The sequence below is a fragment of the Haliotis cracherodii genome, unplaced genomic scaffold (genome assembly GCF_022045235.1).
Source record: "Haliotis cracherodii isolate W230 unplaced genomic scaffold, xgHalCrac1.p SCAF_7, whole genome shotgun sequence".
In the NCBI taxonomy this organism is placed as follows: Eukaryota; Metazoa; Mollusca; class Gastropoda; order Lepetellida; family Haliotidae; genus Haliotis; species Haliotis cracherodii.
In genome coordinates, this window is record NW_027266330.1 from 37,903,660 (window position 1) to 37,922,067 (window position 18,408).

At 39.8% G+C, this 18,408-nt stretch overlaps 2 protein-coding genes across 2 annotated transcripts; both read left to right on the top strand.

The window, feature by feature from the left end:
- Nucleotides 1-970: 970 nt before the first annotated feature.
- Nucleotides 971-5,537, top strand: LOC139447969 (E3 ubiquitin-protein ligase TRIM45-like). Its single transcript, XM_071229470.1, has 4 exons — nucleotides 971-1,053; nucleotides 1,200-2,304; nucleotides 2,550-2,588; nucleotides 3,775-5,537. The coding sequence occupies exons 2-4, from the start codon at nucleotides 1,212-1,214 to the stop codon at nucleotides 4,431-4,433; spliced, it is 1,791 nt and encodes a 596-aa protein (XP_071085571.1). The 5' UTR covers nucleotides 971-1,053; nucleotides 1,200-1,211; the 3' UTR covers nucleotides 4,434-5,537.
- A 3,550-nt stretch (nucleotides 5,538-9,087) lies between these two features.
- On the top strand, nucleotides 9,088-14,962 carry LOC139448079 (uncharacterized). The gene is made up of 5 exons (XM_071229590.1): nucleotides 9,088-10,195; nucleotides 11,877-11,947; nucleotides 12,227-12,284; nucleotides 12,692-12,760; nucleotides 14,307-14,962. The coding sequence occupies exons 1-5, from the start codon at nucleotides 9,121-9,123 to the stop codon at nucleotides 14,960-14,962; spliced, it is 1,929 nt and encodes a 642-aa protein (XP_071085691.1). The 5' UTR covers nucleotides 9,088-9,120.
- Nucleotides 14,963-18,408: the final 3,446 nt, after the last annotated feature.

Sequence of the window (18,408 nt, forward strand, 5' to 3'; positions counted from 1 at the left end):
ACTCTAAATAGTGAAAGCAGTCGGGTTATATGTAGGACGTGGAAAGATTGAAATAAATCAGATCTACGTAGGAAGTGTAAAATGCTGAAGCAGTCGGGTTAAACTTGGAAAGTGGGAAGAGCAGAGGTACAACCTATTGTGGAGGAGCAGCGCCAATGATGACCTTAATAATATCTGTACTTAACTATAATTCATGTTGTATGTTGTAGTAAACCTGGATGCAGAAATACACGACATTAACACACACACCGCAAGTGGACATCTACAAGTTCCACTCGTTGTAAACGATTTGATCACAAATATCCATTAATTCTTGTCTTGTTGACTCGCACTTGTGCTGGCTTACAAAACAAAAAATATTTGGATATCTTAGGTAATAATGTTACAAAAATATTTTCCGAAGCAGTGGCTTGAGATGATACTGTCTCAAAAACAATCCAGGAGACATCACTCCCCTCCAACCCACACTGACACCGCCACAATCCCCGCCATCCCTACTACCCCAAGAAAAATACATGGTCAGAACCTTGACGACATACAGTTGTTTTGCAGGTTAAGAAATAATATTTTTCATGGTATCTAAAACCACTGCAATGTCTCCATTAAAACCTAAAATGTGTCAGATTTAGACAAGTACAGCCTTCATTAAGTATACATATATAGTTGGGTAGTCAGTACGGTACTCGTGATTGAATGAGGGTACAGGAGATATATTTAGAGAGATGATTAAATTTAGTTCGATAATAATGATCATGTTACAGTCCTTAGCTATACATTTACTGTAGATAAAAAAACACTTTTGCATTGCATATCAGCTTAGTCGGTCAGAGTGTGTCACCTATCATGTGACACACGGCCATCAACTACAGCTTATCACAGTGTCGGCTGTCATTTTGTGGTTCGAAGTTTACAAACGCCCCCAGTCATATACGTCCGTGGATGGTGTCTCCACGACGGTAGCTAACGGGGTCTAATGTCTGAATTTCTAAGCGAAAGCCTTTGAACAACATCATCCAAACATCGCAATACGAACATCGAAGCTGAATCATACTGGTAAGGAGAATATCGCCTTAAAAATTATATATGAATAATAATCTCCACATCAGGTTAAGTGACGTCCTGCAGGTACATTATTTTAATTACCTGTTATAATCTTAGACATACTGATTTTGTACATATACCTAATTTTCGTTTATAAGGTTTCCAACATCATGGCCACCAAAATCACAGTTAGAATCCCACAATGCAGTGCTTGTGAGACGCCATTCAGATACAAAGGAGCCGAGCCATACCTTCTCCCTTGTTTACATCCTGTGTGTGCTGATTGTATCGGAGCTGAATGCGAAACGGTACAGTGTTCATTCTGTAGATATTCTTTCGACAAAAGAACGATCGTTTTGCCAAAGGACCATGTCACTGAAATGGATATACTATCCTCAACCCTCAAATTGAAGCCATCAGAGGTCACATGCACCAATAAAGACCACGGTAATTCAGCAAAGACTGCCAGGTCATGGTGTAGGAACTGCCAGGCCATGTTTTGTAGGTCATGTGAATCTGCTCACAACCAAGTTAAGACGTCCAGGACCCATCAGATGTTGCCAGTGGGAGATATGAAAGCAGGTGGACTGACGCCCCCCAGTGCCCTCTGTACTGATCACGATGTGTACATTCTTGACCTTTACGATGAAACTTGTGAGACTCTCATTTGTTCTAAATGCGTACGGTCAGAACATAAGCATTGTGTTGTGCAGGAACTGGAAGATGCAGCTAATGTGGGGAAAAGCACGACGGAACAACGCAAAGCTAAATTAGAAGAAAAGTTACAAGAAATCCGGAAAGCGATGACAGAAACCAAAACAACGCGAGAGAATTCGGAAGCAAGTTACAACGACTCAAAGACACTCCTGTCAAATAGATTCCATCATCTAAAGGAGTGTCTCACTAAACGTGAAGCAGAACTACAAGAAGAATTAGACTCCAAGCATAGACTTAACCTGGTGGACATTTCAAGGATTAACTTGGGATTGCAAAACGTTCTACGTAAATGTGAGGACACACATGACTTTACTGAAAAACTGCTGAGATATGGGCCTCCCAGTGATATCCTGATGCTGGAGAAATGCATGAAAATACAGACGGAAAACTGTTTAGCTGAGGATGTTGCGAGGGCTGAGGTTGAAGCCATGCAACTGTCCTTCACGGAGAAACAGATGGAACATCTTGAAGAAGTTATTTCATCCATTGGAACAACCAAGTCTGACATTCCCAGCCAAGACAAGGAAAACGACAAGAAGGGCTCAGGTTAGAAATAAGTGAAAGAAAATTTAGATAATTGTATTTTGAAACAATTCAAAAGAGATTTAATGTAAAAACAAATATGTAACTTATGTGACGGCCGAACAAGAGCAGAGATATGATTGAAATCTCATTGTCTAAAACGATATCATTGTTGTGCTATGATAACATTGAAACTGTATAATGCCAAACGAAATGAACACACCTTTACACGATTGCTTGGATTATATTTGCATTAACTTCTTCTTCAGCCGAGAAACATCACCTTGAGCCAGTAGAAGAGAGATTGTGTAAGTGAAATCATTCCACACCAAACGTGTTTCGTTTTTTCGCTCATTTGAAGCAAACGGAGCAACGTGGAAAACACATCAACAACTTGTTTGTTCTGAATTCAATGTTGTTAACATGTCATAATAATGAAGGCAATAGCTTTAATAATTAACCATTTTAAAACAAAAAAATATTGTCCTTAGATTTTCCTGGTCTATATCTAATGTCCGAATTCGCCTTTTTGATTTTGAAAGGATTAAAACGAATAAGGTTTATGTAAAAAGACATCAGGTTTACCAAGGTTTCTCCAGAGAGGAATCCCACAATGTATGAACAATTTGATCTGCATGCATGCATTGAATGTTTATTTGACCTTTTCCGGTTTCATGAGTATCCTTGATAATTTATCTAATGTAGATTGAGTATTAATTCCGGTAAATTCCGTTTTGTGAAGAAACATTTATCCCGATTACATAGCATGTATATGGGTTTGTTGAAAACATTTATATTGTATGTTAGAATCTTTCTTTGAAGATGATAGTAGTGAAAGCGTTCGCTCTTTACGCAAATGGCTGAAGCTTATTTCTTGTGTCCCCACCGTGATATTGCCGAACTCACACACACTTATTTACCACATATCTTGGTGTTTGTCATCACTGAGAATATGCAAATGTTGTTTCAGTATGTTTGTTATTATTTTGAATTTGGTGTAGAAAATACGAGAATCTGCCTCTGTGAAATCTGGTTCAGAATCAGCTGCAACATCAAAAGCATGACGCCAAGCTAATAGTTTAAAAACTGTGCATTACAGACAAATCAATAACTGTTATAAACTTAAATGATACGCATGGGAAACTGAATCAAACAAAACATGCACTGGAATCTTTTTTATTACACTGAACGTATCTTTATGCAGACACGGAAACACTAATGTCAGCATAGAAACATTAATTATGATTAGAAAGTATTACAGTGAGTGGGAATATTCCAGCAATATCACTGCGGGGGACATTAGAAATGGGCTTCACACATTGTACCCATGTGGGGATCGAACCCGGGTCTTCGGCGAGACGGGTGAACGCTTTAACCACCAGACTAACCACAGACCAAGTAAATAGTGCGAGCGTAAAAAATTCAGAGATTACAATTTAGTCAAAAATAATGATAACAAATGATATGCAGAAACAAGGTGTTGGTACATTGCAGATCCTGCTTTGTCGTTTGACGTGGAAAGAATCAACAACAATAAGGTCCATGTCAACAACAAAGGGTTCTTGGTCAATAGAAAAGTCTCCCAAGAAAGGAAACTAGGTCAGTATGTTGGGACAACGGCTATTACACCTCTACCCAAAGACAAAGTCAGCTATTGGGAGGTGGAGTCAGACTTCAACATGGCCTCTGAAATGCAACAACATGGCCTACTTATGGAAATAGGTGTGGCTAGGGGAGCATGCCTGGACAACAGCTACTGTATGAGTGGACAGAAAGGATCCATGTGTCTCGCCATCTCACACTGCTCTACACACAAAGGTGTCTGTGCAAAGATCTGGAGCAATGGCCAGAAGATGAGATGCTACGAAAACGTTTTGTCGACCAGTCCAGGAATATCTGACACACTGCGACATGGGCTTCTGTTTGACGGTACCAGGAACACCCTCACTATATTTGACCTCAACACCATAGCTGAACTTATGACACTGGACACAGAAGAACAGGCAGATGACCTCTGGCCCGTGTTCGGAGCATACAACTCTTGCCTAGCTGCTGTTCAGATGAAGCTGGTGTCGGGAAAAGACATACAATTATCACTGTGGAAGAACTCGTTTTTGGAGAGAGCCATGGCTTTTTCGGTAGCTAGACAGTAGTCCAACATAATTAGCAATACTGCGTATAACGCAGATGTTTATCATCGGTGATCATCTTTGAGTTATCTGTCCTAATACGTGACACTGTTTTAGGAATATCAACTTCCTTTATTCTAACTCTATTCATGAACGAAATTCCTTTGAATCGTCTTGACAAAGAATGAAAGACGTTGCTATCCATAAAATGTGTCATGTATTCATGTTCTTCAAACTTCTAAATGCCTATTAATGACTTTGTACTAAGTATACCATTCTGTGATTATCGTAATGTATACTGACACACAATGAAAACGCATCATCACCTTTATTTCGAATGACGTGATAATGATTTTTGTAACATGACAAAGTATAATGACTTTGTGACAAAATGGCATAAATTGTGTGTTTGATTATCTTATGCCTAAATACCAGGAACAACTTAATTTTATTTTGATGTCCATTTGATCAAATATTACAAAACGGTCGAATTCTAGCATGCTCTTCAAGGTGTATCAGTGTATTATTCAACGGATTACAAGCAGCATGGATGAATTCAACCATGTTCATGGATTTCGTTGCCTTCCACGATACGGTATATGTGTAGACATGTGTATAAACACGCGCGCTGCATAAAAAAACTGATAGTCGATCATATATATTTCCAATGTATATGTATATAACAAGTTATTTCTTCAGATGTATAAGCATTAAATATACATTCTACTATGTATCTGGGAAGTACCGTTTGGAATATTTAAATAACTTTATGTATAATTACAAGCTACAAAATGCATACTGCGGTTACTTCAATATTCCATGGATGTGTGACAAAACATATTGTGCAGACAACACGATAAAAATCAACAAAGAAAATGTACTTAAAGTTTTAAGGATAACGGAGATCTTGCTATTTGGCGCTTTTCTATGCACGATTATGACGTCACAATGGGCGGTAAACGAAAAGTAAAGTGCTTCGTTAGCCAATTAAATGCCAAGGAATCACTTTCAATTAATGTATTGATGAATCATGTAAATTACTTTGATTAAAGTATTGTTCAATGTATATGTTCATGTGCTCAATGATTTGAAGCAATTTATTTCACTATGACCACTAAAAAATAAACGTCCTCGTCTCACCTTGTATTATGTGTTTGACTGTCATTCTGGGAACTTTGCCCATGATATACTCACCGACAAAAGAAACGTGAATACCATACATGTTGGTTAATATGTGAAGAATTATTCCTATTCACGAGTCATTAGATTGGTGGATGCACAAACCAACATACTGTTCGTTGTGTAAACCGACGCTCGTGAACGCATCACGTCAGAGATCCATGACTGGAGGTGCACCATTTGTTTCGTGCAGGATTAGCTTGTAAAGTAATCGAGTATCGTTATATTATTTTACTTGTTTGAAAAATATTTTGCTCAGGTAACTCGACATTGTAAGGATACGGAAGCGTAGTAGGGCCAATGTGATTTTTTTGGTCTAAGTATCTCCTACGTAGGACTCAGTATATTCTACATAGGACTTAGTATCTCCTACGTAGGACTTAATATCTCCTACGTAGGACTCAGTATATTCTACATAGGACTTAGTATCTCATACGTAGGACTTAATATCTCCTACGTAGGAGTTAGTGATTCTAGGCTAAACTAAGCCCTACGTAAGAGAAATTAAGTAAGTCCTACGTATGAGACAGTATGTCCTACGTATGAGATAGTAAGTCCTACGTAGGAGATACTAAGTCCTATGTAGGAGAAAGTAAGTCCTACATAGGAGATAGTAAGTCCTACGTAGGAAATAGTAAGTCCTACTTAGGAGATACTAAGTCCTATGTAGAAGATATTGAGTCCTACGTAGGAGATAATAAGTCCTACGTAGGAGAAAGTAAGTCTTAAGTAGGAGATAATAAGTCCTACGTAGGAGATACTTAAACAAAACAAAATTCACCGTGGCCCGACTTCGCTTCCGTAGAAGGAAGACATGTAGTTTAAGTTTGTGAAAAATACATCGATATAAAAACAAGAATGCATGGTTAATTCTGCCAACTTTACTTTTTTACGTATTCCATTATATTTAATTGGCCAAAATGTTTTTAGTTTTACTATATACATAATAATCAGATGGCATGGAAGTATTTGACGATGTAATTAGAAATTGATTAGAAATACAAAATAATATTTTGCTGTCATTAGATATTGCACGGTAAAAATATAATAAAATCACAATAAAATTTCCAAAGTGGTACCTTAACATGACAAACATTTTTTTGTCATTCATAAATCAACATTATACTGTCTGTGTATTTGACCAATTTATGTTATTTAACTCCTCATAACTATTTTGTTTGTCGGAGACTTTAAATTGGATATTTAATGTTAGATCTGTTTTGACAGTTTCTTGTTCGTAAAACATTGGACAAAATGTCATCCCCGTCACTAGCCTACACGCGAAAAATCCATATTGTAACTTCAATGAACGAGTGAGTGAGTGGGTATTGTTTTACGCCGCTTTTAGCAATATTCCAGCAATATCACGACGGGGGACATCAGAAATGGGCTTCACGGTCATTGAACGAAAACATAAAACGTTGACTCAATGCTGACAGTACAGATAATATATCAAATACTTTATCAAAAGATACTGAGATGTGCATTCTACATCCATTAATTACTAACTTAATATATTGAGATTCCATTTTCTGAGGAAATTAATAAGGTCAATGAGAAATACTACTTGAGGTAAAAAGGAATGCATCCATATACATGTATGGCTGCGGGACAGATGGGGAAGGAAGATCTCAGACATGGCCAGACAACCCATGGTTGAAAGCAATAACGTTTCATGAAGACGACGTTTAAGCCCATTTCAGCCCACGTCCAACTCCCCTCTTATCGTATAGTGTATTAAAATAGCATTTACCTTTGCACCTCAACCCGGAAGTGACCTAGCTACACATACATGACGTGGTCTGTGTCAGGTAAGTGCGTTGTGGATCGTCTCTGATAGCCTAACAGTATAATCAAATAAGATAATATTGTTTTGTATGATAAATTACCTGTGTTTAACTAAATCACTAGAATGCATTTCAATTGGTACATTGCATATCTTAAGCATATCTTATCTTGAATCATGAAACACTCGTCTAAAGTCTATACATTAGTGTGAGGTGACAACTAAACAGTTCTACTTTCGTTTTCAAGCGCCGACATGTTCTAGGACAAGACACACTTGCCTGCCCTATGTGGTCTGCGATTACAATCTCGCCTTTTCTATGCCGCTATTCATAAGTATCATGGCGTCCTCGCGCGTATCGTCCTTTTGCACACAGATATCATACCTCCAGTGCAGAATGAACTACTCATTGTTATCGGATCGATCGAATACACAGATAGTGCAGTATTAAAGTCCTTAAAGGCCATTAACTGACATGTAAATGTGAATATACAGGGGTGAGTTTGATATTAGTTTGACTAACCATTATTATTATTTTCTGTGAGACGAATGGTCAAATTGAGCAATATATTTGAAACTAACGGGCGATTTGGAAGCGTAGTAGCTACGTGGGCAGTTACGTTGAATTGACGTAAGGGCGAATTTGATATATCTTGTTATGCATGTTTTATCGGTGATGGCCTGATTCACATTATTTATTCAATATTAAATTATTTTTTTCTGTGTTTTTTTCTCTAATCGGCATTAATATTATTTTAGCATTTTGCAGTTTCCATGCAAACGTCACCCTTAAAATGTATCAAATAGTATTATGTCAACAGACATGAAAAAAAAAAATTAAAACATAATAATAGAATGAAACATGAGCACACATGAAAACTTCCGATGTCAGTACATGTGAAATGTATGTTGTGGTTAAGATAATGATGCTGTACAGTTGTATGTATTTGTTGCTGCACTGTCGTATATAATGTGTTGGTATCTGAAGAACATAATATTCTTTTTATTTTGTTATAAGGCTGATACTAACTATATTTGAGGCAAGGTGGAATAGTGTTCAACGTCGCGTTCAAGATTATTGCACTTATATAGCGACGTGCATGCAAGTGTGTGGGTGGCTGCTGTGGGTCCGGACTAATGCCGATTTTCTAGTGATACCCCCCTGAAATACCATGTCGCGGTTTAACATGTGTACCCCACTCAGGCACACTATACTCCGAGTGGCCCTCAATTCCGGGCCACAGGCAGGGTAACAACTAGTCTCCTCTTTTAGTTTTTGGTATGACGTGGCCGGGGATCCAACCCCCGACTTTTCGCTCTCCGGGCAGATGTTCAAACACTAGACCACGGTGGCAGTCTACTAATTATTATGTGAATAGTATTTTACTTAGAACATACCATGCATTAATCTATGTAAATGTCATACCCTGAACCAAGACCTCATATATACAATACAAGTACACGTATTGTCCGCTGATGTGGCAATGCTGTTCAACATCAAGAATAAGCTGTCTACAATGTAAGCCATTATAAAATATTGTTTCCGACATGGCTGAGATACATCATATCTCTAAGTAATATTTTTCAAAAAAACTTTCAATCAGGGCGCACGTTGTCATCTGATATCTCAGACATTATGTTATCTCAATGTATATTTCTCTATTTTCTATTTGCATGTATGATTTCCCATACTTCGAATCTTCCAGAACTGTGCACAACTTGGACATCATAACACTAAACAGGACAATGGCGACTGCATTGAAGCTACCCCAGTGTAGAGTGTGTCACACCTCGTACAAGTATGGTGGACCTGATCCGCACCTCCTACCATGTCTCCACTCGGTGTGTCAGACATGCCTAGACACTGACACCCCTGATACACTGACGTGTGACATCTGCCAGGAAACTTTTGACAAAGAACAAACTGATTTTCCTCCCGATGTCGTTGTCATTAAAGATATCTTCCACCAAACTGCTGAAAACGATGGTTCCGCCGTGCTTTGTACCAATAGAGATGACGGCAACCAAGCCATGTCTTGGTGTGATGAATGTGAAGCCTTCTTGTGTGAGCACTGTCAGGCCAGTCATGAATATATGAAGTTGACAAGATCCCATGCAGTTGTGACATTGGCAAACCTGAAGTCATCTGACGGAGAACCTACTCCTAAGACTGTCTACTGCACAGAACATGCTGATCATCCTCTCCAGCTCTATGACGAAACATGTGAGCAAAGAATATGTTTCAAATGTAAGGAGAATCATAGCGACTGCAAGGTGAATGACATAGCCACAGCATTTCAACATCTAAAGGAGACGGTACTGGAGGAAGGACAGAAAGGCCTCTCTCAGAAGATAGAAACAATCAGAGCCATCAGGGACCAGGTACAAGAAGTTGTCAAGATGTCAGAGGTGAAAGAGGAGGAAGGGAAGGAGTTCTTAAAGCATACGTTTTCTGAGCTGAGAAATACTTTAAATCAGCGAGAAGAAGGGGTTTCGCTACAACTGGATCAAAGTTTCAGAGCTGTATATGATATAAATAACTCACGGCTATCAAAGTTGGAAATGGAGGAAGCCAAATGTGACACGGCACTTGGTTATTGTCAGAAATTCGCTGCTATGTCTAGTGTTGACGCACTCTTCAGGGCCAGAAAGACAGTAGTATCCAGAACCAATGGGTGTATTACAACTGAGCTTCCCCAAGTGAGAGATACAGAGGCTGCAGTCACTCTATCTAGACAGGACTTTACTGACCTGAAGCAATCGATTTCTTCCTTTGGAGGGTACTATGTACCCATGGACCCTCAGTCAGAACAGAACCCAGGTAAGATTTGATTATTTCTTGGATGATGAAACAATAAATTGATATTAAAACGAGCTAAAGAAAGGCTAAGTGTTAAGTATCCTGTACATTGAGCTGTTCCATTACACTACATACAGTTTATTAGGAATGTTGAGTTAAATACGAATAATGCCAGTGTCCTTGAGTGAGTGAATGTGGTTTTACGCTGCTTTTAGCAATATTCCAGTGATATCATGGCGGGGTACAACAGAAATTGTGCTTCACACAATGTACCGATGTAGGGAATCGAACCCGGGTGTATTGCGTGACCTGCCGATGCTTTAACCACAAGGCTACCCCACTCAGTGTCCATGAGCATTGGCCATCATATAGAGCTCATTGCTAGTTACCTCTGTTCCCTGGAGATGATAATCTAGGTAACCAAGTCTACTAGGAGAAACTGCAGACATACACATCAGCATCACTATAGCTAGTTTTACATGAAGCTTACCATTTTCAGTCATATTCTATGTATTATTTTTGGAAAGAATTTTTGATACTGGACACCTTCCGCCATATTCTGTTATGCGCGAACTTCTTCCTTGGCAACCAAGGCATTCTCCATTTTCCTGCCGCTTCAGTTAATTTCCTTAGCCCTTGGGTTCTTTATACTGACATATTTTACCCTTGGGCCTCCGTTATAACTGAATTAGGGTTAGTAGTAGTTGTTGGGTTTAGGGTTTTCAATAAACATATCAGTAAGTACTTAACATCAAGAGCGAAGTCGTCCAAACTGTCATTTTTATCAATAGTAGCGCGTGTAGGGCTGGGTCTGACAATATCATTATCTTTTCCATGGGGATTGTTTGCTCGCTTAATGAGAGGTAAGAAGGCAGTGATCTTGTCCGAGACGTCTGAATCTTTTTACAAAATTCCTCGACATAGGTGTACATGTCTTCGTGGAAGTGAAGTTTTTTTGGTTTATTGCAAATAGCGACGTTTCAATGTCGATTCTGGAGTGACAACTACCAAGTGAATGAGAGGTATAGGTACAGGACATGTTCTGATAAGCAGCAGATTAACACTGAGAACAGGTAACAAATAATAAATAGCACACATGTAATTTGGTTGAGCCAAATGTACAGTAAGAATAACAAATAGCACATGGTAATAAAACACACGGGTAATAAAGCCAAATGTACAGATAGCATAAGTATAAAAAGGATTAAACATTGATGACAAGCTGATTGGATGTTAATTAATTAGTCTATTGCTTGATTAGATCTTCAAAGGCAGCCGAGATGTAATGCCCCTGATCTCTGTTGATCAAAGTTTTGTGACGTCACGCAGAAATTGACAAATCAGGAACCACTTACCTTTCAGATGTCTCTCACGCTCCGATGTTCCACACCTCAAAAATCCATAGGCAGAAAAAATAACGAGCCATTACAAGTTTAGTTTGATTCGATTTGAACAAAGATAAAGTACTAAGTCTAGTTTTACGAGACTGGAAGTGATGCATAGAACTCACATTTAATGTTAATTTCTATCTAAATGTCCCCGTTGTCGTTTCCATCACGCGCTAGTCTCGTGTTATATGAACGTCACGTGACCTTTATGGTAGGTAGGTGTCCGGTGTAATGCATGTGTACCTTATTTTTATGCGCGTTGCAATTGTTAAACATTTCATTTACTCATATATTACATGTGTTTGTTATTACAGAAGGATCTACTATGACTGCTATGAAAACGAAGATAAACACGCTTGAAGCTGATAACATGTTACATCTGCAGGTACAGTTTGTTGACACCTGCTATATAACTTGAAATGTTCAATATAATGTAATTCACCTTACTCAATCCGTTCTAAAACCAGAAAACCACATGTTCAAAGTATATATCTATTTTGAGATCTGTAAATTATTATACAATATGGTGGAATTAAGAGGATTAGACCTCTTGTTTGTGGTGTGATTAGATAATCTGTTACCCAAAAGGCTACCTTACGAAGCCTTCCTCATTACATGCAAATGATGTACATTGTATACATTATACTTATTAATTGTGTTTAAGGTTATAAAGAATCGCGATCAACAGATCGAACAGCTATCGACAACAATGAAGTCTTTAGGTGAGCATCACTTCAATAGTGCTTACACGGCATACGCGAATATGAGCTAGTATGACAAACATAGTTGTAAAAATGAAGGAGATGGGAGCAAATAACATATTTTGCCAAATATGCTCGTGTTCTGTAATTCACGGTGCACTCTTCAAAGTTGGGCACCTGAGCTGTGACGGGGTATGCTCATTTGGGGATCGAATCTCAAAGTATGATTTGATTATACACATTATTGTTGCCTGTGCATAGTGGTCAACGTCCACAATCTACCCCACTTTCCTCTCCTTAACTTCACTGAACGTTAAGCTGACACACCAGGATGTAAGTGAAATGCTGTTTGCTGTTTGCTGCGTGAACAGTTCATTATATCACAATACCATATAACATTAGCATATATTTGACATTTTGTTTTGTAGATTGCGTATCTAATGTAGCTGTTCACTTTCTGACTGCCTCAGATGCCCATTTTCCAGTTCCTCTTCTCTGTAAGTATGTTTGCACCAGGGAGAGTGTTATGACAACGTTGATAAATAAAACTGATTGACTCTACTAAATCCATACTTGTCTGACGAGTAGAATGAGATTAGCTATATGCAATGCGTGAAGTGCCTGACTGTGCAGATCATATATTGATAGTGTTCACAGTAGTTCATCCAGTCACCCCGAGATTTGTCAAATCCACACTCGTTGATGTACATGTCCTAATGCTATTAGGGGGCACGGCTGGCCCAGTCGTCTAAGGCGCCGCGATTCGTTGTGCAGAATTACGTCCCTTGGGCACGTCAGAAACCTGTGATTGTGGGCTCGAATCCTGGTTATGCTTTATGCATTATGTCAGCACCATACCCGTGCTCGTTGGTTTCTCCGAAGTGGTAAACGTCTGAGACCTGCATCACTTCGGGCTTTCCTCCCACATTAAGCTGACACGCCGAGATATAACTGTAATACTGTCAAAAGCGGCGTTAAACCCAACTCACTCACCCTAATGTTGTTAACTTGTGCTATAGTGTGTGCACACAAAACTCCCCTCATTAACATATTATTACAGGCTTTGACGAATTTGCAGTTGCTTCACACTCACATGTCCCTCGTATTTGATAACACATCAGTAACATTGCTTATACTGTATGGGGTTTGCACTACAGTGTTTGTTGGACGCATTCAGCATGACGTTACATACTCAATGCTGCAAACTCTAATTTCCAATTATTCAGCACATATAAACCAGTTCAACATGCCCAATCGACTTACTATATACACATTTATTAAGAGTACCTAGATGTCTGACCGTGACCCCTACTTCAAATATATTACGGGGGGCACGGGTTGCCCAGTCGTCTTAGGCGCCGCGATTCGCTGTGCAGAGTTGCGTCCCTTGGGCACGCCATAAACATATGATTGTGGGTTCGAATCCCAGTTCGCCCCGATTATGTTTCTAGGTTTGTCAGCACCATAGCCGTGCTCGTGGGTTTCACCGAAGTGGTACACGTCTGAGACCTGCATCACTTCGGGCTTTCCTCCCACATTAAGCTGACACGCTGCGATATAACTGTAATACTGTTAAAAGCGGCGTTAAACTCAACTCACTCACTCACTCAAATATATTACATTTATTGTTAGCACACCTGCAGTTTCTAATTAATCATTACTCTAGATGTATCAAGACAATCTTTATTCAACGACTATAGCTATGTGATATAAAAGTTCGGTTTGCATACTAATATTTGAGTTAATGAGCTGGTTTTAACGATGCTTTGACGCGTATTCCAGTCATAACATGGCGGGTTAACTACAAATAAAACGTGGAATGAAAACTTTCTAAATTGACAAAAAAACTCCAAACGTATGTATTCTCGAGTCAAAGCTGACAGTTTCAGATATTACCAATTAAAGAAAAGATCGTATCAGTCTTTTCGGATAATTTGAACTGGGTGTTTAAAAGGGCAAATCAGGAAATTAGGTAAGACATGATGATGCGGCAGAGATACAATGTATTTGTGTTGGAAAGATTACTTTATTCATATTTTTTAGGTATACATCTAAAATATGACAAAGACAGAGTCAATCTCGACAGCGTCCACATCAACACAGAAGGAGGCCTGGTCAACAGGAATTCGTACACCAGACCTGCATGGAAGGGGAGACTAAAGAAGTACTATGGCACATGTAGCGCTGCCCCCCTCTCCCGGGCTGGCTGTCCCCAGTACTGGGAGATGAAATCCAGGGTCAGTCTGACCAAACCACTCACAGAAGGCCTCCTCATCCTGGAGGTGGGTGTATGCAGGGAGGAGCAGAGGGACGTGTATCATTCTGTCAGTGGAGAACCCAGCTCCTGCAGCATGGCGGTCTCCCACTGTCCTACACACGGCGGGATATGCAGGAAGACATGTAAGGAGGTGAAGCGTGTGCTGTGTCTGCCTGACACTCTCCCCAACACAGCAGGGGCATCACACACACTACATTACGGTGTTGTCTATGATGACGCCAGGAAGAAGATTGTCTTCATTGATGTGAAGGAGAACAAAGTGATATCGACGTTAGACAATGCATACTCCAATCAGCCACTGTGGCCAATTTTCGGGGTGTATAACCCAGAGTATGTCTTTGTCAGAATGACACTTGTAGTGGGAAGCGACATCAACATGACAGAGGAGAAGAAAGCAGTGATTGTTAAGGCCCTTTCGTGATGGTGACAATGATTGTCAAGGCTTTGTCCTTAAAGAGAGAGAGAGAGAGAGAGAGAGAGAGAGAGAGAGAGAGAGAGAGAGAGAGAGAGAGAGAGGGCAGTGTGTGTTCAAGGAACTTACAAATGAATGATAGTAAGGCTGTATTCCGTATGACTGTGCCGAAATGGTGATGAAATGTATACCTGTCTGCAATATTCTGTCTATATCAAGACCAGTCTAGGTCAGTCTATGCTACATGTATCGTGGAGAGAAGACACCCAATCATTCAATGTAACCACCCGATCCTCATAATTCGCCTCTGATAACAAACTCGAGTTTAAGACAGTGTATTGAGGACATGTTCTGCCCTGGAAATCCTGCTTAGTAACTGCTTCGTCATGATCAGTTGTTGGAATATATCAACTGTTTTAATCAAGTATTCATGAAAGGTAACCAATTTCAATTTTGAGGTTAACTTCACTGTATTTTCGTGACTCCATTAAGGGTTTCATGAGGAACATTTGATCTCAACGTTTGGCGACAGATTTGTTTCTGTCTGTCAAGATGAATGATATGTATGAAAATTCATGTTTTACTTGCAGTATCCCCCGTGTCATTCTCTCCCCTACCGCATCACACACCACTCCGTTACTTGACGTGTCTGTATCTCCCACCATACACATGGACGTAAGCATCGATCATGTCTGTATTTGATGGAACGAATCTAAGATCACGTGTACCATCTTCAAAACATATATATCCAATGAAACAATATTCGAAATGACATTCTTCAGTGTTAAAATTAAAAGTACATTTACTTCTGAAGCTTTCACGAAATGGCTTAATCATTGGAGGCAATTCCTGTTTTACCGTGATTAATTTGGTTTATGTGCTCAACCAACACGTGTATTGATGACATTTTTCCTTTATTTTCACGATAACATGGACTTGATTAATTTCAAATATAGGGACGGCGGCAACATGGTAATGTCATCTATTCTTTTGATCTCGATTCTATGAATTGCAAAACATAAGGTGTCGGACAATGTCATGTGTTAGATCACTTTCGTCAGCTCACTGTTATCAACGTTGCTGGTGAAAAGTGTATGTTTCAGGGGACGCAACTCATGTTTTACTATAATTTTATATATTTCATGAATTCGAATCCTATGGATTGCATTCTCGTTCGAGCCTGAAAGACGTAAATGTCCTAATCTGTCAAGCTGCATAGTTTTGTATAGCGGTATAGGTTTTTTTTACTTGGAATTCAGCTGATTTGACGACCACATTACCTTTGAAAAAATATTGTCAGAATATCTCAAATCTTCTTAACCATTGTTGATAGGCATTTTAGGGTGATGACATGTACATTATACAACACATAGAGTTTCAGTTACTTCAGTGTTCAAAGTCTGGGTCGCCATCAATGCTGAAATGATACAGATACAGATCGACTTATGCCCGAGTCACATATCCACCGATACCGGGAAAAATTAGTTGACGATGCCTGAAAAGACTGAAAATCGGCAAAATTGAGGGATACCGGACGGGGTGCCGGACGATGATCTGTGGTCATTGGCCATGTTTTTGACATCGTGATGACCCGGTGGACACATCGGAAGGAAATAACTCGGAGTTATTTTCTTGCAGCGACCGGTGGTCCTCACCCCCATCGGTAATGGATCCGTTACGCATCTTCCGGCTGCCCACCAGTGACCCCCCAGGCACCTGCCAGACCGCGAGGGAATCGGACAAGGTCATCTGCCGGGAATCGGTCAATACTCGGAATGTTCCCCTCCGGTGACCGGACGATTAAGCCAAGTATCGTAGGCAGTTTGGCAGGGTATAGGTTTTAACAGGGAGTATATATATGTCCCATTGTGAGGGCCGTTGTTGTTCTCTCCGCCCGTGCCTCTCTCCACCCGCTGACCACCCAAGTGTCCAGCCACCATCTCGCGTCAGCTTCACAACCCTCCCGATGCCTTTGTTCGACGGATATGATCCCCGCTCCGCACCTTCATTGCTGGGTAGATTTCAGAAATTTACGTCAATTCAAAATTACACCAGTGAAGAAATTATTGACGTTTTCCCCCTCTATTTATCAAAAACTGCATTAATTTGGTATGAAGGACTTCCATGCAAGGACAACATGACATGGCCCGAGCTTCAACAATCCTTTGTGCAATGGTATGGCCCCACGTCTATTCAGGTTATAGACCACAAGAATGATCTGATAGACAGAAAACAAAAAGAACATGAAGGTTTTTGCGATTTCCTTTATTTCCATTCGTTATGAGGCATCTCTTTTGAACTGTAACACTGATCAATTTATAAAGGACCTCATTTTCAGAAATGCCCTCCCTCACATCATCCAGTTTATTCTCACCCGGCGCCATGCCACGTTATCAGATATGGTAGCGAGTGCCCAGGTAAAAGAGAACACACGCAAAGAAGCTGACAAGGAGGGTGTCATGTCTGTCATTACATCCCTCAAAGTTAAGTTGGAAAGAATACACAAGGAGCGACACAACTCAACAAATTATTTCCAACCCTCCCAAAACAAGGCTTTCCCCGAACACAACCCTTCCCTCCCACTCGACTCCCCCACCCCTTTCCATTCCACCACCTCCCATCGTCCCACCCCCAGTGTATCATGCTCACATACACCCATACAAGTGCCTCTACTGTTGGTTATACCACCTAAGTCCCCAGGAATGTCGCCTAAATCAACCCCCCCCCCCCCCCCCCCCGTTAATTACTTTCCGTCACAACTTAACGCTTTCTTTGTACACACATTTGTATACAATTTTCTGTCCCTTTTCATTTCTCTCTCATTTGTAGCATACACCTCTAAATAATGTCCCGTCAACTTGTCAGCCTGTGCCCCTTACCGACATTTACTAATATGCACTGACATATCTAAATTTGATTTGGGCGTTGTTTCACTGCTATGTGATGTATGAATGTGTGTTTCAAGTACGTCTGAAATCGGCTCGTAAAGTTTGTCATGAGTAGTAGTGTAAGAGAAATATCATTCGCCTGAATTTGAAAATGATGTTTATGATAAATGTAATGATGTTTATGATATATATTTATGATGTGTATGAGGATCCTCGTGAACTGGATATGATGCGTTTATAAGTTCAGAGAGAGAAAGAGAAAAAAAACACGAGCATTTACATGTATGACTGCTAATCTACCATCAGAATGATAGAAAGAATGGAATGAAATGATGTGATGTGTTACCTGTGAGCAACTGTGTGTATTATTAGTGACGGTGAATTGGTACATGGCACCTTACCATGATTCCTGTAAAGCTCTATTTCTAAAAAGACTTTCTATCTCAGCGCTCAATGGAAACGTATTTGTGTAAACATGTTATTGATACCTGTTGTTTTTTTTCTTTGTAATCCATGTACTTGACGTAATCTGGTGTTAGATAACACATTGTAATGTGCCGTCTGCTG